We start from the raw sequence: 21,878 nt of genomic DNA on the forward strand, positions 1-21,878 counted from the left end.
GCCATCAGCTGAAGCTCAATGTGGCTAAATCAGAGCTCTTTAATCTCTCCTCCCAAAGCTCGCCCTGCTACCTCATTTTTCGATCACAGTGGACACCACCACCAGCCTGCCTATTACTCAGGCCTGTAACTTGAGTGCATCTTTGACTCGGACTTCTCCTTAGGGCCTCACATCCAGGTTGCATCGAAGTCTTGCAGATTCCTTCTGCTAACATTTCTGAAACATGGCCTCCCCTATCCATCCACACAGCTAAAACTCATCATCGCACATCTCAATCACTGCAACGTTCTTCTTTCTGGCCTTGACAAATGCAATCTTGCCCCACTGACGTCCTTGCAGAACACGGCTGCAAAAGTCATTTTCAAAGCCCATCACTTGGACTAGGTCACCCGCTCTTCACTGGCTCTACCTTCTATCATATCAAACTACATTATTTTCACTTTCGAGGCCCTTCATGACTGATCCCTACCAACTGTCTCGTCCAGGTAACAAAAGGGAGACTCCAGTTGGCCCAGGATGAAAGCATTTGTTGCCCACTTGTTAAATTTTCCAACAAGTACCTGCGTGTTTTCTCCCATGCTACCCCTTGTGCCTGGGACAAGCTCCCTGTAAACTTTTGCCAAGTTAATTCATTATGCTCCTCAAAACACTCCTTAAAACTCCCCTTTGCCGTGAGGCCTACAAAAGCATTGACAACGATTAGGCTTCTAGTGTGCTGAGACTACAGCCTACCATGCTGACCATATGTGTTTCCTTATACTCCCTCATGAGTCAGCATCCATCTGCTGTCACCTGTCACGCTTAGACTGTAAGCTCTTTGGGGCAAGGACTCTTTCTTCTGTTTCTACAATGTTTGGCACAATGGGGTCCTGGGCTCTGAATGGAGCTCCAAGGTGCTGCGATAGTACAAATAATAAACAGCAACTTCAGTTCCTTCTCCCACGTCTGCAGAGTGCCGAAACACAAAACTCCAATGCAGAGGGAATGGTGGGTGGCATAAATACAACAGTCACTAGTAACCAGGGGTGGTGGGTATAATGGGCTGGGAAGGCCACAGCTACCGAATCCACGGTTGCAGGGTTTGGGGCAAGGAGAGAAGTTTTTGCTTTATTATGCTCCATGCAGTTTCCAGGGCAGCGGAGGAGGCAGTATGTGCTATTCAGCTTCCTGGGTTCATCAGTAATCTCCCTGAACTCCAGAGAGATCACAGGGGAATCCAGGAAGCTGAGTAGCAAATATGCCTCCATAGCAGCCCCTGAACCTGCACGGGGCATATCAAAAGCTTCTTTGCACCAGTGAGACACTTTCACCCTGGGCAGCTTGAAATCTGGGAAGGGGAGGCACAACTGGCCTGGGGCTCCTCCAGGCAGAGGGAGGGAGGGCAGCTTGTGGCTCACGGGGCTGCAGGGAGCTTGGGGCTGCGGCTGAGGGGGGTACTCAGGCTTCCAGACAGCCTGGGGCTCCTCCGGCCTAGGCTGGGTGCTTGGGTCTCTGGTTGCAGGGGGGATGATGGACAAAGGAGGAAGGGATGGGGCCACCCGCTGCCCATGTTAGTAACTAGCCTCTCTTCAAAGGCCTGTGTGAATACCCACTAATGGAAGATTAGCAGGCAGCATCTGCCCGTGTGGTCCTCGGATGCAGAGTTCTAGGCATCGCTCTAACAAAAACCAGAATCAGAACAGGATGGCAAGTCCAATGAGTGGTGCTTAATGAGAGCACGACCTGGACTCCACTTGCTGCTTTGTAAATCTTTACCAGGGGAATCTGCCTTAAACAGGCCAGAGAAGCTGCTGTGGCCTTAGCATAGGGGTAGGCAAACTTTCTGGCCCCAGGGCAACATCTGGATATGGAAATTGTCTGGCAGGCCATGAATGCTCACCAAATTGGGGGTTGGGGGTGCAGGGGAGCTCCAGCTGGGGCTGTTGGCTCTGGGGTGGGGCTAGGGATGAGGGGTTGGGGATGCAGGAGGGTGCTCCGGGCTGGGACGGGGATCAGGGTTGGGGCAGGGTTTGGGGCACGAGAGGGAGTCAGAGGGGCAGGCTCCGGGTGGCGCTTACCTCAAGCAGCTCCCAGAAACAGCGGCATGTCCCCCCTCTGGCTCCTATGAGGAGGTGCAGCCAGGCAGCTCTGCACACTGCCCCCACCACAGGTGCTGCCTCTGCAGCTCCCATTGGCTGCGGTTCCTGGCCAATGGGAGCTGTGGGGGGCAGCACTTGTGGTGGGGGCATGTGGAGCACCCTGGCTGCCCCTATGCATAGGAGCTGGTGGGGGGGGGGGGATGTGCCACTGCTTCCGGGAGCTGTGCGGAATGGAGTAAGACCCTGACCCTGCTCCCCGGCTAGCGCGCTGGAGCAGGGCAAGCCACAAACCCCACTTCCCAGCGGGAGCTAAAGGGCCAGATTAAAACATCTGGAGGGCCAGATGTGGCCCCCAGCCCAGTTTGCCCACCTCTGCCTTAGCAGAATATGCCTTAGCTCCCTCCCCCGAGCACTGGCTTCCTGGGTAAGTAGCAGCATGTTCAACATCTCTTGCTACAGTGGGAAAGAAAGTCTACTTTTAACTGATTCCCCCTACATCTCCCCCATACACTGCAAACAGTTTGATCTTCAAAAGGATTTAGTCTCTCCTAACACAAGGCTCTTTTAACCTCCAATGATTACAAATGCAACTCCCCTGGCTGAGCTTGAGGTCTGGGGAAGAAAACAGGGAGGGAGATGCATCGTGACAGGTGAAAAATCGGAGACAACCTCAGGCATAAAATTAGTGTGAGGCCTTTTGACAATTTTATCTCCCTACCACTGGGCAGCAAGCTCACACCCTCCTAGAAGAGCTAACAGCTATTAGAACATTGCATATTCGAAGATGCCTAAGCCAGGGGCTTGGTGAAGACTAGATTCAAGTCCCAGGCAGGGGGAGCCTCTCTCATAGGGAATAGGCATTCAACATTATCTTAAGGAAAAATGAAACTGAGGAGTGAGAGAATATAGGGTTCTCTGATCACACTGTGATGAGCAGAGAACTGCTACATGAACCCTGAAGGAAGTCACTGCTAACTTTCTGATTTCTAGTACAGTAGATATTCTAAAACCCCAGGGATACTTGCCCATAACAGGATTAACCCTTTGGTCCGCTTCTAACACAAACCATGTCCATTGCAATCTGGAGGGCAGAGTTTTCCTGGATTGTAACAGTACCAGCTTGACCCTAACCCTAAGCAAAATCAGCCTCCATAGTGATCAGCAGATTATTCTTCCTGCAGTCAGCTGATGTGTGTTTGCGTTGGGGTGAAAACTTCCTTGTTGCTGCGAAAGGAAGCCTGAAAGGAGTGGAAGACAAACCTGCAGCTCTCTCGACAGCTGGAAGTCTGTGCACCAGAGATACCGGGGCCATACTGGCTCCACTTGGCTGATTTTCCTTATGACTCTGTGGATCGAGGGAAGGTGTAAAGGAGAGGACTGCTCCAGTCCTGCAGGAATGTGCCTGACAGTGCTTTTCTGTCCCTGTGAGCCCTGATGAAGTACTGATGGCACTTGGCATCCTGTCTGGACTCAAACAGGTCAATTAGTGCTTGTCCTGACCTGAAGAAAATGAGGATTTCACAGATTAGTTTAGGGATTACGGCAGAGGTGTTACCACTTTACCTTGAATGGTTTCTTAGAATGTGTTTACTGATGTTAAAGAATCTTTTCCACATTGCATTTCGCTGTGATACTGAGGATGTTCCCAAGAGCTGAAGAAGAGCTCCACATAGCTCAAAGCTTGCCTCTCTCAGCAGCAGGAGCTGGTCCTAGAAAAGATACTACCTCATCCACCTTGTCTCCCCAGGACCCCTTGAATGCAATACAGGACCAGGATCCATGGACACATCTTTTTATAGGAGCCATTTTAGAAAATGCTGGTATTGCATCTGAGGCTGGGTGCTCTGGTGGTGCTGAACTGTGGGGGGCTGTCTCTGAAATTGTAAAGATGTACGCAGACTTGGAGAGTCTGGAGACCAGGCTGTGACTCTTGGTCTTGATTTCGTCTGGAGCGTAGCCTGTCTTAGCACTTACACACATGGAGCCCAGGCGATCGCTACCACACCCCCTAGTGGACACGGCTTTTCTATACAGTCCCACAACTCAGCGCTAGAGGTGCTGAATCCCATTGGTGGGAATGCACAGAGGCCCTTGATGAAGAAGTAAGGGGTTTGATTTTGACAAGGTGGAGGCAGAAATTCAGCTGCCCTGGCACCCTGAAAATAAAATACCACCAGAAGTGGGACATTTTGCTCTGGGCCATGAAAACTAAAAATGCTCCAATTCCAAAACCACTCTGGCTAATAATCAGCTGGATGTTGACTATAATATCGTTTGCATAAAGTAGTCCATTTGCTGAAGGAGAAAAGCTGAAGTTAGCCTATTACGGATAACATCCTGACTCTCCCTGCCACAACCCATCCGAGGGCAAAGAGTCCTAAAATGCTGCCGATTCTTTACAAATCCCCTCTTTGCTAGAACAAGAAACCAAACCCACAATCGCCACAAGCAGATAGCGTAACATTTTAATCCTCTTGACAGGAGACGTTACTGGCTTGGTAAATCAACATGCACTTTGAGCCAGATTCAATACAAATTAAATCAGGCTTCAGACATTTTACTGACTGGAGCCCTTCAGTGTTAATAACTCAGTTGCAAAGGCAAGCGTGGGGGAAGGAAGAGAAAAGAGGGTTGATGAGGGGAGAAACTGCAGCTTTATCAGGATTTATATGAATTTCCAAAATACCCTCCCCTCTTCCTTAACTGCAGGAAAAAAGGCACCGTGGGAGTAGCGAAGTATTTTTTCATCTAACTTAGAAGGAAGAAGAAACTATTAATATTCAAGTAAATCTGAAGGTCAGATAGTCATGAACTTGCAAAATGCTTCCCAGTTTTGTGTCAAGAGGAACCCAAACAAAAAGTAGTTAAAAAACTAGAAACACTTCTAATTTGACTCAGCTTTGAGAGTGAAGCAGAGCATACACTGATTAAGGTTTACCTTTATACTAGTAATCTGGAAGGAAACACCAAACAAAAGCATAATTTTTTTACTCCTAACTTTACCCTGATATAGACTTATCTATCAGAGGAAGGCATTTGAGGCTTTGGCAGTTAAAAAGTTGGCCAGCAATAGGATTACTTTAAGATGGATAGATACATAAACAAACACTCTGAATCTTATCATTCAAGTGCATTAAACAATATACTTCATTTCAGGGTCACACCTGAAAGCCAAGATATGATGGGCTTTACAACACAGCTTAATCAAAAGATAATACAAAGATGATTCAGAATTTTCTCCTGCTACCTAACACAGCAATTCCCCTGTAAATCACTCCCAGCAATTCTGCACATCCAAGGAAGCAGATTCTCCATTTCACTTCCCTACAGAAACTCACCGGAAAAAAAAAAAAAGAAAAGAAACAAAATCCTCAAATGGTGGCGAAGTCCCCTAAGGGAAAACAAAAGAGCTATAAAACATGTTTTGTTTCAGACTTGATAGAGACTGTAATTATCTCCAACTGTATCTCTGTAGGTGAGCAAGCTTTACTGACTGGATCACAAAAATGCTGGTGTCAGAGTTTAGAACCAACACTTAGGAGTTAACAGACCCCCAGGGAGAAGGAGTTCAGAAGAGCAGCAGAAAGGACACCCCTGTTACACCCCCACCCCATGCAGTCCTACAAGAGAAAGTCTAGAGACATAGTAAATACTTGGATATATAGGAGAAAACTTCCCTCATTGGTTGGAGCCTATTCCTTTCTCTTCCCAACTACCCATTTCCTTCTCTTCTACTCCTCATTAGTCATCTTTCTTTGGGGGGGGGGGGAGGGTGTTGAACCCCACTCTGGAGAGGCAAGGCAGCTTCTCAGCTGGACAGTATGTGACCTGGGGCCAGGCATGCTGCCTCCACACCAGGCTTGTTTTTCTCCAAAGGCTATAGTACAAACTTTCTTTTTGCTCAGATTCCTGTAAGGTGAAGCTGGGGACATGCAGAAAGATCCTCACCACCCTTGTTCTCCACCTACATCAGTAACTTCCTGACAAAGGAACAAATTCATAGACCCAACCAAGATGCAGAGACCAGAGATTCCCACTGCCCCCAATTACTGCAGCTCCCTTCTCCAATACAGCTTCATGCTCCAGCTCCCCAGAGCGCCTCATGTACCAAACACTGCTGCTGCTAGGACCTTCCCGGACTTATTCCAACCCCTCCTCTTCTACTCCCCCCATCCCACACCCTTTACCCTCACCTAGAATCAGCCTGCTCACTAAGCCCCTCCCTAGTTTCTCAGCAATGAGTGCAAGAGCCTTCTCCTGTGCATCTCCCGACATCCTGAACAGTTTTGCAGCATCTCTGCCTTGTTGACTCCCCAGCTGCACCCATTCTCTCCCCCGTGACTGGGCCTCTTGGGATAAAAGCCCTGCAGCATGGCTGTGACTGGCCCAGGTCAGCTGACAGACTCATGGGACTCGGGTTGAGGGGCTAAAAATTGCTGTGTAGACATTCGGACTCAGACTGGAGCCCGATCTCTGGGACCCTCCCCCATTGCAGGAGGGTCTGAATAGCTACACAGCAATTTTTCAGCCATGAAGCCAAACCCCATGAGCCTGAATCCATTGACCTGGGCCAGCCACAGGTTTATCCCTGTGTAGACAGATCCTTAATGTCTCTCCCTGTCTCGGCTACTATTCATCTCTAAATTAGTTCACTCTAATGTGCACTGAGGTACAGTGTAGATAAGAAATGCTACACAAAGTACCGCATTGTTCTGTATTTCAGTTCCAGAAAAACATGCAGCCACAGCCACAAGATTTACAGATGAAGAAAGGGAAGGATGAGCTGTGCTAGAAACAAAGCTTGGAGTAAAGTGAGTCTGTTGTAGCCTAGTGCAGAGGCAGTCAAGGAGCAAACCCGTTACCAGGCTCACATCATTTAGCTGAAGTTCAGGGCAGTCACTGGCAAGGCAGAACTTTCGCTCTAACTTGCTCCTTCACAGGTCTTTTTAGCTTTGGGCTGTTTCACTTCTCTGGTACTAGAAATGCAGGTTTTCCATTCCCAGACACTGAAGGAACAGTATGACCCAACTTCTCATTTCCATGGCATCCTTGCGCTGCACAGATTAAGCAACGAAACAAGAAAGATTATTGGAAAAGCTACATACAAGTGGTTAATTTTGACAATCAAGGGATGGATAGTGGACCAGAGCTGCTAATGATGGACTGATTCTATGAGACGTGTGCACACACAGGCCGTACGTGGGAGTGGGACAAGTGCTGTTCCGAGGTTGAATTGATAAGCCTCAGAAACAGAGTCAGTAGATCAACAAAAACTCAGTTACAACTGAAACTATTCAGTAAAGCTAAAACAGAGGGGCCAAGGTACACAGCTGTGTATTGAGACTGTTTTCCTCCAATGGCTCCATGGCCCCCATCTTTAAGTGTCACAAAACATCTTTCTGTGCTGGAGCAGCTACATCCTTCATCCAAAAAGCAGAACTTCCATTACTCCAGGCTGATGGGTTACAGCTCTTGGACTGACACTCAGCAATGCCAAAGCAAGTTTGTTAACACCGTTGCCCCTTCGTCCTACGTGCCATCCTACATGCCTAACGCCACAGAACCCACAAATACAAAGAGGAGTCCTATGAGAAAAAAAGCAAGGCCTTTGTTTAAACAGATTCTCCTAGGAAGGAGATGATAGAACTTGAACCATCACTCAACAACAGGGAAGAATGCTCCAGGCTGGGGTATCCAGGGGCAGCAGCACAGTTGTAGCTACAATAATTCTACGTTCTGTACCCTCAGAGCTGACCCAGATGGATGGAACGTGAGTAGCACTGTCTCCCTTGCAGAAATAATAGGGATGGTAGTTTGGAACCTGCTGCTAAGGCTACAACATCCAAGTGCCACAGAAGCAAAAACAGATGTTTCCAGACCTAAACTTTACACGTTTCTGTTTCTACAAGGCCTCCAGTCTACACACAAGCAGCAGCTACAGTAGCAATGACAGCAAGCAGGCACCAGTAATGCTGGCTAACACATCCCCAAAGTTTAAGTCTTCCTTTTACCAGCCAGATCTCTGGCCTCAATTACACAGATGGATTATCGAGGACTAGACCAATTCTGTTGCCCCATCCCCTACCTGAAGCAAGGCAAAAGGAACAATTTTGCTGGTATCTTCCCATACTGACTATGCCACGGGGAAAGCATCTATAAATGATGTTTTTGAAAAAAGGTCCAGAAGACTAAGAAAAGCATCTCCCCGGTGAAGAAGCAGCACCCGTCAGAGATACTTCAGCTGCATTATCCTTCAATACCTGATCTGGTGCCACTGCACAAATACTGAATGCTTTTTTGGCACTTTTGATCTAGCAATCTCAAAGCATTTTACAGAGGTAGGCAAGCCTTACTCCTCTTATACAGATGGGAAAGCTGAGGCATAGCGTGGTCAAGTGACCTAAACTTTGTCTAGTCCTCGATAATCCATCTGTGTAATTGAGGCCAGAGATTTAAGCTTCTTGGGTCACAAATTAGTAACAGAAGAGAACCAAGAAGTCCCCACTGCCAGTCCCCTGCTATTAAGAACAAAGAAATTGCAGTGGAGATCAGATCTGAGACTCACGTAGTCCAGTATCCCATCTCCAACACTAGCTAGCACCGGAGGCTTCAGAGGAAGGCAGAAGAGCTCTGCAGTAGGCAGATGTGGGACAATCTTTTACTTCCCTATTAGCTAGAAAAACACCTCAGGATTTAGGCCAAAGGGTTAATCTGTCTTGCCTTTTTTTTTTTTTTAAATGAACTCTGGGTATTCTTGATAGCCATATAAATGTCCAATTCCCTTTTGAGTCCGGTCAAGTTCTGGGCCTTAACGCCTTCCTGTGGCAATGAGTTCCATAGTCTAATTATGGATTTTTAGTTCCTTTTATCCATTTTTAATTTGCCATCTTTTATAATCCATTGAATGTCCCCTTGTTCATGTGTTTTGATAATTTATGAGACAAGAAAAAAGGTCTCATTACTTTCTGCCTACAATTTATCGTTTTATACACTTATATCCCATCTTCGTCTTCTTTATATTACCATTAAAACTACACTCTCCCACACTTGTCATTAAACTCAGAAGAGTCTTTCCTCTGTGGTGCTTTGAACACCACTCTCCTCCACGTAAAAGAAAGCAAGTCAGTTGACTTCAGGACTGCCCTTCAATCCCAACTGAGCCAGAAAGTTTGTCTGGTTCTTACATTTGGAAAGCTATCACCTTCCGCAGGGTTTCATTCTACACGACACCCTGGGAATCACCTTTTGAAGGACGCTATCATTACCCCACATTCAACAAGAACCCTGGTTGTATACCAACCATGGATTAAATTAACAACCTGTGTCATAGATAAATCAAAGGCTGTTCCTACCCTGCAGGACCTTCTTGATATGACAGATGAGGGTTATCACTGAGAACATCAATGCCATACTGACACAGGATATGTGGATGAGATTCCCTTGATGCTGAATCAAATACTGGAAGGCCTAACAGCTTGGAAAGCTGAGGGACATGGGATGGCAAAGCAAGTTTGCTAACAAGAGCCTGCTATGTGTCTGTAGATACTGCAGATTATCTGGCATTCTAGTTAAAGCAAAGGACTGGGAACCTGGGCTCTAGTCACAGGTCTGCCAGCAACACACTGTGTGCCTTGGGGAAGTCATCAGTCCTGTGACAACTGCCAAGTGTAAAAGGGTAAGACATGTATTAGTAAGTAATTCTTTAACATACGTACATGATTCTTCCTGCACAACACCTCAAAGATCCAGCCTTTCCTCTCCATCCCGCAAGAGCTCTCATCCCCGATCTCAGTTATGTCTCGACTCCTGCAGCACCTCTTCTCTGCCTTGACAAATCCATTCTTGCCCCCATTCGAAATATTGCTACAGATATTTTCTTTTCTCCTCACTTTGGCCACTGTCACCCAACTCTGTGTCACTCCACTGGCTCTCCCTACTCCACTGAACCAAACAACTTCTTAACTTTCAAGGTCCTTCACAGCCAATCGCCATAGTACCTATCATCTTATATGCTGAGATTCTGACTCCTGCCTCCGCTCTGTCAACAATGCCAGACCTGTCTAGTTCAACTTTAAACAAGCACCTTTGTGCTTACGCCCATGCTGCCCCTCACTCAACCCGTCACAACGGTACCTCACTGCCCTCCTTAAACTCTCCTTTGCCACAATGCCTACAACAGAATTGGTAATGGTTAGACAGCTAGTGCGCCATGGCCACTGCCCATCCTGCTGACCAGTACTGTCTCACTGTTGCCTTTGTCTCCAACCATACTGAGACTGTAAGCTCCCGAGGGCAGGAACCACCTTTTTGTTCCATGTTTGTATACCACCACCTAGCACAATGAGGCCCAGGTCCATGACTTGCGATAATGCCCAGACAAATAACTTGGAACTGATCTACTAATCTGGTGAATGGGGGGCATAGCTTTCTTGGTCCCTTCCTCCACATGCATAGAGGCTCTCACATGAGTCTTCAGGTCTAAAGCAGCAAGAATTACATTTCTAACTAAACAGATGCCTCTATCTTCTTTGGCTCAAAGATTCCACATCTCTATCGCAGTGAGAATGATTAGAGGCATGAAAAAAATCTCCGACGGAGACTGCAGAGGCGGGATGTTTGTTTTACTGAGGAGATGTGGTAAGGGCAAAAAAATGGTCTAAAGATAAATCAAGACCTCCTATTCACCCTGAGATGAGATAGGAAGAACAAGTGGACATTCAAGTAAACTGAAAGGTGGCAAATTCAAAGCTGTTAAGAGGGAATATTTTCTCGGACACTGGAACTCCTTGCCCCAAGAAATCATTGGCAGGATTAAAACAGGATAGGGCATTTGTACTGTAGTTAAGTATTATAGTATACATATTAGGCTAGATAGACTGTTCAACAGATCCAGTCTGGCATTTCTTAAGGGAAAATTTCCCTGGCCAAGTTAGTCTTCAGCAACACAAGGCCTCTCGCTACCGCCCCCTCTCTCACCTGAGAACAAGCAGTGTCCACTTTCCTTAGTCATCTTTCCTCCAGCTGCACCAGAAGCTATTATGAAGGGAGCTGCCAGGGAGGCACAGCTGACAGCACCTGAATAGCAGGTGCACTCCCTGGGCTCTTGCCCCCGAGAAGGAAGCATGACAATACCAGTGAAGAAGAAAGGAACACACATCAAAACCGGCCCCAGCTCCTGTTGCTCATGGAGCTGCTCATCTTTCATCAAAGAGGTACAACTCATCCAGCATGCCTGCCCCTCTGCCACCGCCTCGGTAGTTGGTCCACAGTGTCTGTACACTGCTGCACATTTGTCCTGTTATTGAGCACGGGGGGAGGGGGGGCGCGAGGAGAGTTTCACATGCAAAACTTCCTTTTCTTTTGCTTTTTTCCTTCCCCATCCTTCCATTCAAAAGTCTCAGTTCCCCAAGCAGCAGACGTGCTGCTGTGACTACTGACAACGTGGCCATCCAGGCCCTGGAAGCAATACATGGGACGTGGTTTAACTGGGGCTGCTGTCCACCACTCACATAACAAGAACTACAGTTCATCAGTCTGGATTCAAAAGGATGTTAAAAGCCAGTGTATTTATGGGTCACCCTAGATTGCAAGCTCACATACAAATACTATCACACTAAAGTAGCTTGAATAGTCAGGAGCAGAAACTGTCTCCTGAACGAGCCGGTAGGGTCCACCTGGGGAGCCAATGCACAAACACTATGTAGTTTGGGGCTCATTCTCTGCTACTCATTTGGAGAATATTGTGCCCTAAGTTTGATTTAACTCTGCTCACGTTACACTAGTAGACACTAAGCTTGATCATACCGTGAGAATTATCACAGGCACACTGAAACCAACAAAACTTGTATAGTTACCAGTCCTAGCCAATATTCCTCCACTTATCATCTAGCGCGGGGTTGGCAACCTTTCAGAAGTGCTGGGCCGAGTCTTCATTTATTCACTCTAATTTAAGGTTCCGTGTGCCGGTAATACATTTTAACGTTTTTAGAAGGTCTCTTTCTATAAGTCTATAATATATAACTAAACTATTGTTGTATGTAAAGTAAATAAGGCTTTTAAAATGTTTAAGAAGCTTCATTTAAAATTAAATTAAAATGCAGAGCCCCCCGGACCAGTGGCCAGGACCCAGGCAGTGTGAGTGTCACTGAAAATCAGCTTGCATGCCGACTTTGGCACCCGTGCCATAGGTTGCCTACCCCGATCTAGCGTCAGAATGCAGCCAGTAAACGGATTGCCAAGGTAAAGCAAGGAGAGAGATCACTTGATCATTGCCTGTTAGGTTCACTCCCTCTGGGGCACCTGGCATTGGCCACTGTCAGCAGACAGGATGCTGGGCTGGATGGGCCCTTGATCTGACCCAGTTTGGCCGTTCTTATGTTCTTAAACGCCACACTTGCCATTGATCAGGGATATCTGAGATGTACCCCACCACCACCACCACCACCTGTGCAAGAGAAATCCTACCTGGGCAGTGCTGCATGCTCACCATCCAGCTCACTGTGGCAGACAGAATGGGAGAGAGCTGCTGCCATTACCACGAACTCCAACATCACCAGGCTGGACAAATGGCTACCAGGCTTTGGGCTCCCATGCCACCTTAACACATTCAGGAGTGGCATGGTTCACTGTGCCAAGACCGACCATACCCAGGGCATCCAGGGAAGCCCATTGTGCATCTGTGGAGGATGCTGCACATGTGCCAGATAGCTGCTCTTTTTGTGTTGGGCTCCGTAGGGGTTTTCCCAAGTTGAACCGTGCTGACTCAGCAGCTGCTGACTGGCTCAAGACCATTTTGCTTTTTCTTCCTTTTAAACCTTGCCTTGCCCATATAGAAAGAGTCTGGACTGGTAAATGAAAGGGCATGTTGGCCCTGCCAGCTCGAATCAGAGGACTGAGTGAATCTCACAGCCCTTCTCCAGTTCAAGAAATTCATCAAAATATTACACAATTTAAACCAATAATTAAATGCATTTGATTGTGTCCACTGAAACCCACTGCAGGGGACAAGCCAAGACCAGTCACTCAAGGCTCCCATCCAGCTGCTGGTGAAAGGCTCAGCAAGTCTAGGCCTCCTGTTTGAAACAGGTCTGAGTCTAAGCAGGACCGTCTCTGCCCTCCAATGTTTTCAAGGAAGAATAACCAAGTTGCTGCGAGGGGATTTAGCAGAGGAGACCTTAGAAGCAGTTAGGTTGTTTCAACCTTGGTACCCAACATTTCATCTCTCTACAGACCTCAACTCTGCTTCATCTGCACCTTCCTTTCCCCTCTCACTAAACTTGTATACTAGGGAAGTCTGGGACCGGAGGACAAGGCAATTGAAATGCAAGATGTTACCAGGCACCAGCTTAAACATACAGGGAAGCAACAGCACATCAGCTTCCATCTCAAACAGCTCCCTATTCATTTCAAGATCCAATTCCCAAGAGCCTGCCTCCTTTACACGGACTCTCCATGGACCTGATCCCCTCAATACCAAAGACCTTGCCTCACTCTACTCCCATCTCCCTGCTGGTCTAAACTTTTCCCCCAGTCATCTCCACTCTGCACGCACCATGTTGACCCAAGAGCTTTCTTTGCACCTTCCATGATCTAGAACAGGGGTTCTCACTACAAGAAGGATGTGGATAAATTGGAGAGAGTCCAGCGGAGGGCAACAAAAATGATTAGGGGGCTGGAGCACATGACTTATGAGGAGAGGCTGAGGGAACTGGGATTGTTTAGTCTGCAGAAGAGAAGAATGAGGGGGGATTTGATAGCTGCTTTCAACTACCTGAAAGGGGGTTCCAAAGAGGATGGATCTAGACTGTTCAGTGGTAGAAGATGACAGAACAAGGAGTAATGGTCTCAAGTTGCAGAGGGGGAGGTTTAGGTTGGACATTAGGAAAAACTTTTTCACTAGTAGGGTGGTGAAGAACTGGAATGGGTTACCTAGGGAGGTAGTGGAATCTCCTTCCTTAGAGGTTTTTAAGGTCAGGCTTGACAAAGCCCTGGCTGGGATGATTTAGTTGGGTTTGGTCCTGCTTTGAGCAGGGGGTTGGACTAGATGCCTCCTGAGGTCCCTTCCAACCCTGAGATTCTATGATTCTCAAACTGGGGGTCAGGACCCCTGAGGGGGATTGCGAGGTTATTACATGGGGGGGCTGCGAGCTGTCAGCCTCCACCACAAACCCCGCTTTGCCATCAGCATTTACAATGGTGTTAAATATATTAAAAAGTGTGTTTAATTTATAAGGGGGGGTCGCACTCAGAGGCTTACTATGTAAAAGGGGTCACTAGTACAAAAAAGTTTGAGAACCACTGATCTAGATCTTTTGTAAAATGTATCTGACTATTTGTAACTCATCTAACACCTCTCCTCCTTTTGCCTACAGAAAGTAATTAAGTTAACTACTCTGCAGGAAGGGGGGGGTTGGAGGGGGAGAGGCTGCCCTGGTGTTCTTGACACCATCCTGTGACACAGGCTACTCTACAGGCCACCTACCTAGGGAGGTGGTTGCATCTCACTGCAAGTGAACTGATTCTTGGCATATGGGGACACAGGCCACTTGCCTTGAAGGCCAGTAATCTCAGATCCTGTCAGTTGCTCCATACCAGAGCCACCCTGCTTTAAACACTGGCAGACCCTATGGCAGCCATTGAGATTCTTCTGTGTAGCCACATTTGTAAAGTGAGATCCCTCAGGACACAACGATGTTAGAAAAGATTCTAAATGAACTACAATAAGGGAAAGGACTGTGCTACAAGCAGCAAAGTAATACTCAAAATGGGAATAAGTCTGTATAGTTCTTTGAAAATGCTGACAACTTTTCAGAGTAGGAAGTTGTGGTAAAAAGACAAATACCATTGCCACCAATAAAGAGAAGCAAGAACAGAACTAGACTGCCATCTACAATAACTGATGGACATTCAGAAGCCTCCTTAATGCTAGCTGAGAGGCAAGAAGATTAGCTTGTGTTCTCTTCTTTCCAAGTGGAAGGCAAACAAATACACCTACATGACAAACTGACCATGTCCCTGCACAGGAAGCCTCAGGAAACAATGGGACAATTCCCACCACCAGGTGAAAAATAGGACCAGGGAAGAAGAGAAGCCATCCAATCCACAGGGCACCGCAAACAGAGTGGCCCAGTCACAAGGGTTCCAGTTAGCTAAAACCAGCCTTCATGCAAGCCACACTCAGACTGATTGAAATTTAGAGTAAAACCATTCTCCCACCCACCTCAAATCTCAACTCCTCTAAGCAACCCAACCCAACCTGTTTCTCCACCTGCACTACTGCACCAGACCCATGCTCCCTAGAACACAGGATCAAACTAATGAAAGTCAGTTTAAAAGACTGGTAGAGCATTATTCTCACACAGGTCTATGTAACCTTCTTCTCCACGACCCACGGGGAGAACTTGCAATCCTGTAACAATGTCTTTCCATTGATTCCCATCTTTTATGCTGTGGTGCACCTTAAACTAGACCTCTTACTAAAGCATACAGGACCTTACCTCAACTCACCAGCAGGAACTCCACAGACAAATGGATTAAACCTCAGAGACCAGAAGACTACAGTAGAAGCAATATGTACATACATACATACACACACACACACACACACCACAAGAAAACAGATTCTTCAAACAGAAATCAAGAATAGTTGAAGCTGCATTAATTCAAGAAAGCAAACAAGATTGTTTACAAAAACAAGTTTATAATCCACAAGGTTTGGGGATAAAAAATGTGAGCCTACTCAGATGTATACAATATCGAACACTAACAGCTTCTTGGTCTGGCAGCATGAGAATTAAGTTACATATAGGTCCCATTTAAAGAAACACATGACATCCCCACATTATCCATCACATCTGCACAGAAAGAAAACTAGAACTAAGCATTCAACCTAATCACCTCAATGCACATTAAAGCTACAGGCAAATTAAAAATGCTGAAGTCTTCTTACTTCTGCAAATCCAACTGATTTTAAACAGAGGAGTCAATCCAAAAAGCCAATTTCCACCATCTTGGTATCTAGAATTTCAAAAAACAAACCCTACTAGATCCTAATTAATGTATTTTAAAATAAATACTTCTTTTGGACAAAAGAAAATATTAAATCAGTCTTCTATTGTTTACTGGTACTGAAAATTCTTTATACACTAACAAAGAAAAGGTCCTGCTTACCTTAAGACTCTCCACTCATGCTACCCAAGAGCCACTTTAAATTCAGACATGCTAAAGACTCCAGTTTCACCCTTACACAAAAAGCCTTTATGTAAACTAAAGGTTTTACACAGATTTTGGCTTCTCATTCTGAACCTGCTGGGGCAACTAACCGGCAGCGTACGATTAAATCATTTGTCTAATGACTCAAAGGATCCTGACATATGCAATGCTACAATGTCTTAACTTCCATCTATGCTGAATACAAACCAACATCTATGTCGTAAAATGCATTTCAACACAGCACATACAAAATGGCTGGCTCCCAAGATGAGCATTTCCATACAATACTATAAAAAGGATAACAAGCTAAAAAGGTAATTATGACTTAACGGCTAGGCAGTCAGAAGAGAGATCTGCAAGAACACCGGTACCAAACACTAACAAATAAAAACATGCTGCTCTTCGAATCCTGATACTTCGGCTTGTAAGTTGTCAAGGAATATTACACTCAATTCACCTTAGTGTGTAACTTGCAAAGAAATACTATGGTGTGATTGGGTATTTGTGGATGGGGGATATTTTATGCAGCTAAGGAGGGAAAGTAGGCCTATCACGTAGGTTTTATCATGAACAGAAAATGCATCTTTTTTTAAAAAGCAACACAATCCTAAATCCTCCTTGACAAAGAAAAAATTGCAAGCAAAGAAATATTCTTAAATATTCCAAATGCTGAAAGTGAGAAGAGTCATTCATAAATTAGAGATTTAAATTAGGTTTTTATTCATAATTTAATTCAGATTGTGCAAGAGTAAAAAAAGATAAAGATAACATTTAAAAAGACAAACCGTAATGCTAGTTCTCAACAGAATCAGGGAGCTGTCTCTAGATTGCAGCAGACCATAAATTCTTATAGTCATTTCAGCGCAAACTCACTAAACAGTTCCACTGTTTTCCCTTACAACCCAGTTCTTTAGATCTGAATGATCAGAGCAAATGTAAGTACTCACATAGAGGAAACGGTAACATTACGACAGCTCTATTCATTAATGTGCATACTTAATTCTCATCTCTCCAACACAAATTCGGGGTCTGTGCAGTACAATGTATCTAGAAAGCAAATTAAAAAAATGAATGCAAAAAAATTGTTGTGGTCAGTAAGATAAAATTACAACTTCTAAATCAATTCACTGTCTCACAGAACAAAATGCCCATAACTGCAACGGAGTGTAGGAACCGTACAGCAGTTAACATACTCCCACCCCAGCTAGAACCCAAAACTGCAACCGTCCAGATGTGTGGAAGCTCAGAACATTCTATAATTTTGCTGCCATGTGTTTGACTTTTGTACAGTACAAACCCAACTGTGTATAGCAGATGGCATAAAAAAAGTATTTCTACTACAATTTGTCAGACTCTACCAAGAAAGAGGAGCAGAATGAGCAAAATATTAGTATTTGACATCTCATTTTTCAGGTGCGTTTTTTCTGAAAAGCTAAGTTATTAAAACCAGTTTGGTATTAAAACAGAGACCTTAACTAACCGCAGCTGTTGGATACAGCAGGGCAGTCTGTACGTTTCCCCACCTCAAAATCATTTAAAATACAAGGAGACAAAAATATAAGTGGCTTCCCCCTTTCCGAAAGCCAATGCGGGGGGGAAGAGGGAGAGGAATCTCTTTTCCTCAAGGAATGTGGCTGTAATTGAATGTTTGGGGAAACTGGTCCTACAAGGCTGCAAACATTATCCACTCGCAATGAACTGGTCATTTAAAAATAAAAAGGGGGCAAAGGGGGAGTTTTCCTCTTAACAATCCTCCTCCAGCTCTACTCCCCATCCGTCAGCCTGAGCAAGCAGAGATGACGCAAGCTGCCTTATATAATAGCCTGTGATTTCCTAGACTGCAGGCCTTCCCTTTGTGCTCTGTATACACTTACACACACACGCACACAGATTCACAGCCCCTGGCACCATGCCAGCACTAACCCTCGTCAGCTGGTTGACTCCATTCACAGAGAGGGGTTGGAGCTGACATGAAAAGAAGGGGGGGTGAGCTATTACATCAAGCCATCAGCACTACAGACAAAAGAAATTTTTTTATATACCCAAAATAAGCCTTCCCTTGCAGCTTTAGATCAGGGAGAGTCGTATTTAGTAATTCCACAAGAACGCCGCACTATGAACAAGGAACCTGAACAGAGGTGAGGGTTTTTTGGGAGGTAGGGGAGGGAATCAGTCCAACAGCAAACAAGCAACAGTGCAGTTTTCTCTTTAAATATAATGTAAAAACATTACATTTAACCTTCCAACTCATGTTAAAGGAGAGAAAAAACAGCCATGATAATCCATAAAGAGCCTTTTGTCTGTTAAAAAGGACAGTCTAAAGAATACTTACAGGTACAATATCCTGCTGCCTCCTTTAGTTGTCAAGAAAATTAGAGAGAGAGAGAAAAGAAGGGGGGAGAGAGACAGAAAGGAGAGAAGACAGAGAGAGAAGGGGGGAGGGAGGGGAAGAGACAGATTTTTTTTATGAGAAGCCCTCTCCGTAGAACATGGGCGGCCCCGCGTGCCATCCCCCTCTAGGGACCTGCAGAAACCCTGTCTCAAAACGGGCACTTCCCTGCCAATCATGCGCTGTACTGTTATATTAAACAAAAGAAAAGGGGGATGCTTACTTTTACCCATGATGCCTAGCGGGGGCAGGGGAAAAAAACCAGTTGCAGCCGGTTTGTAACCTCAGGACATGGAATTATCTCTTAATTTTTTTAAGTCGTTTGTGGTATAAAAGTCAGTTAGCTGCCCCCACCCCCACCCCCATTCTGGCATCTTGCCAAACTTTGTCTTCATTCATGAGAGCTCATTTCCTCCAACGCTATTTTAACTGTTTAGTTCCCAAAACAAATTTTAAGGACATTCCATCAATGTGGAGAAGCAATTAATAAAGATGTATCCATAAGAACGAGAATGCCAATAATCTCATTTGTCTGCATCTCGCCAACACACATGCTTACCTCCCTGGCGTTAGGAGTCAGGGAATAGCCAAAGCAGGAAAGATGGGGATTTTTGTAGCATTCCTGAAATCATGGTGTCACACATCAAAGCATCAACCCCTCAATTTTTCCCCTCCAATACCAGTAACTTGATTGTGACGGGTGTACTCTCTTCCTACAATCACTGTTACAGGTGTTTCAGAGGTGATCAGTTACAGCTCTTGTACACGTTCCAGCCAAACCCAGGTAGATGGCCATACCCAGATAAATCTCCTTCCATGCATGCCACACTAGCAATGGAAATGAAACCACTTCTTCATAGCATCCTCATTGTCTTAACAGCTCTATCCCTGACGTGCTCACAATGCATTTCTCTACACACTAGGCTTATAACTGATATTTTGTTGGGGTTTGATAACACACTAAGAATGTACCCAAAGGTTCTGACCAAGGCATCACGTTTTTGTAGGAAAGGTGGTGGTGTCCCAAAAAAGAGAGTTACTTTGTATTCCATCTGGTGTTCACGTAATAGACTAGCCGTTATTTCAATACCTGTGCAGATCAGCAGGGCTTGAAAAATGTATCCAATGCTTACTAGTCCAAGCAAGCACTCAACTTATTGTTCAGGCCAAAATACCCAAAACCCTCCCCCCACCCCACTGCATGTCAGTCACTACTACCTAGAGAGAGAGAAAACAGTGCATGTGCTTACAGCACTCAGCAGTATCTCCCAAGAGCAAGGGAAAGCAAATAAAGTGGTTTTAAGTCTAATCTACATGCTTTTCCCCCTGAACCCCCTCCATATGTCTAGTGTAGCTAAGTTGCCCATCTGCAGATGGTCGGCCATGTTCAGGCTGTCCATCCCCAAAGTAGGTCTGGTCTCAGATCTTCCCTGACTGGCTGAGCTCAAAGGCTCTGGCCTCCTGCTCTCAGTTTTCCTCTACCTTATCCTCCACTAGTCACCCATCCACTCGAACCCTGGACACCCCAGACTCATAATAGCTGGGGCCTCATCTGCCCAGTGTCTCCTGCTCATCAGGCCTCCCCATGACATGACTAGCAGCAAGATGTTGGGTTCTCCCCTAAAATTTGGGCCTGAAAGCTTGTCTTCCACCAGCTGTTTCCTTTCTGACTATATCCCTATGAGGACTAGGTCTTGCCCAATGGACTAGACTCAATACCACTAAACTCTCTCTCTGGTCTGCTCCTCACAGCAATGTTGGTCCTTTGGAGCTGTGGTGTACCGTTCTGGTATGCCCAGTCTTGCTTCTCTTGGACTTCTGCTATACACTACATCTAACTCCAGGCGCTGAGCCATTCATTAGCCCTCCCACGCAGCCTTTTGCACACTGCCGGGGGCCAGGTGATGGGGGAGACAGCAGGGCTGAAGAATACCATTTGAGTGGTGCAATTAGGAACTGCCACACCTGCACTCCTCAAGCCATTAAAGCTGCCCCAATCACCCAGCCTAATTATGTTTGGGGACAGTAGGTTTTTCAAGTCCTATGTTGATGCATTACAATTGTGCCAATATAAAGCAATTTCAAACTACACATTCCTGCAGCTTTATATAGTACAGCAAGTGTACATGGGACTTTATAGGTACACAGGAAAGCAAGGTCCCTGCCCTGGGGAGAATTTAAGTCTAGATTATATAGGTGCAATCTTGCACCTGATCCTTAGTTGTTAGACTGGAAGCAGATGGCACTGGAGGCTTGGGAGGAGAAAAGTCAGATGCAAACTGTGAAGAGAGATTTGACAGAGGAAAAGAAGGTTTGGTTGGTGCAACAGAGATAAGGCAGATCCATTCTTAAGGAATGGTGTGAAATTGGTAGTAACTGAGGAATCTCATGAGAATTTTGTTCAGTAGTACAAAAAACCTGCAAAAAAAAAAATCGCTCAGTAACCATACTGCTGGCTTCCTCCAGCCCAATTGCCCATCAGCTCTGGGTCTCTGTACTGAGATCATTTTGAAACACTGCCATGAACTAGAATTAAGTCCTACTAAGATGACAACATTCTACACCCCTATTTGCTGCAAAAATATACTGAACTACTATTAAGAATGCTCAGCTACCATGAGGCAACCCAATACAAACTAGCTTCTGACAGATGTTCCTAGCAAACATCTGCTGGCAGCTTCAGCCCTTCAAAGCTTATTGTCCTACAACTGGGTGCGAATTTAGCAACACAAGAGAATAAGAGGGCATTAATTTATGTTGCATTTACAACAGAGGCCTATGGAAATCTGTCACTATCGGAATACCCAAAAAGTTCAAATATGATGAGGGTGATTACAAATTGATAGTAAATAGCAGACCTTTCTTAAATGTTACCATGAAGACTTCTGAAATCAGACACTCATGCTACATTGTTGGAAGGCGCAAGTCATCAATTCATTTGCTCTAAATGATAGAATTTGCCTCAGTTAGTGTACCTTCAGACATAGGTACCCAATTCCATTGATGTTAAAGAGGCTGAGCACCGCATACCTACATAATAGCAGAATTTGGCCCATTATATTTAACTCTTTAGTTACTTGTTGCTATATTGATAATTTTCCACAGAACTAGTATATATTTTAACACTTGTATAGTCCTTTACATTTTCAAAGCTATACCTGGAATACCTCACACCTGCAAGAGAGAGAAAATGAGGAACA

General features: G+C 45.4%; 1 protein-coding gene across 1 annotated transcript in view; it reads right to left on the bottom strand.

Annotated features, from left to right (window-relative positions):
- GATAD2B (GATA zinc finger domain containing 2B) overlaps window positions 1-17,336 on the bottom strand; it is a 54,777-nt gene extending 37,441 nt beyond the window's left edge. Inside the window, exon 1 of the mRNA XM_044990938.1 lies at window positions 17,237-17,336. Within this exon, the coding sequence (XP_044846873.1) occupies window positions 17,237-17,238 (2 nt within the window). The 5' untranslated portion in view covers window positions 17,239-17,336. The remainder of the gene's footprint in view (window positions 1-17,236) is intronic.
- Between the last annotated feature and the right edge of the window lie 4,542 nt (window positions 17,337-21,878).

The sequence above is a fragment of the Mauremys mutica genome, chromosome 17, assembly GCF_020497125.1.
Source record: "Mauremys mutica isolate MM-2020 ecotype Southern chromosome 17, ASM2049712v1, whole genome shotgun sequence".
NCBI classification, from domain to species: Eukaryota; Metazoa; Chordata; order Testudines; family Geoemydidae; genus Mauremys; species Mauremys mutica.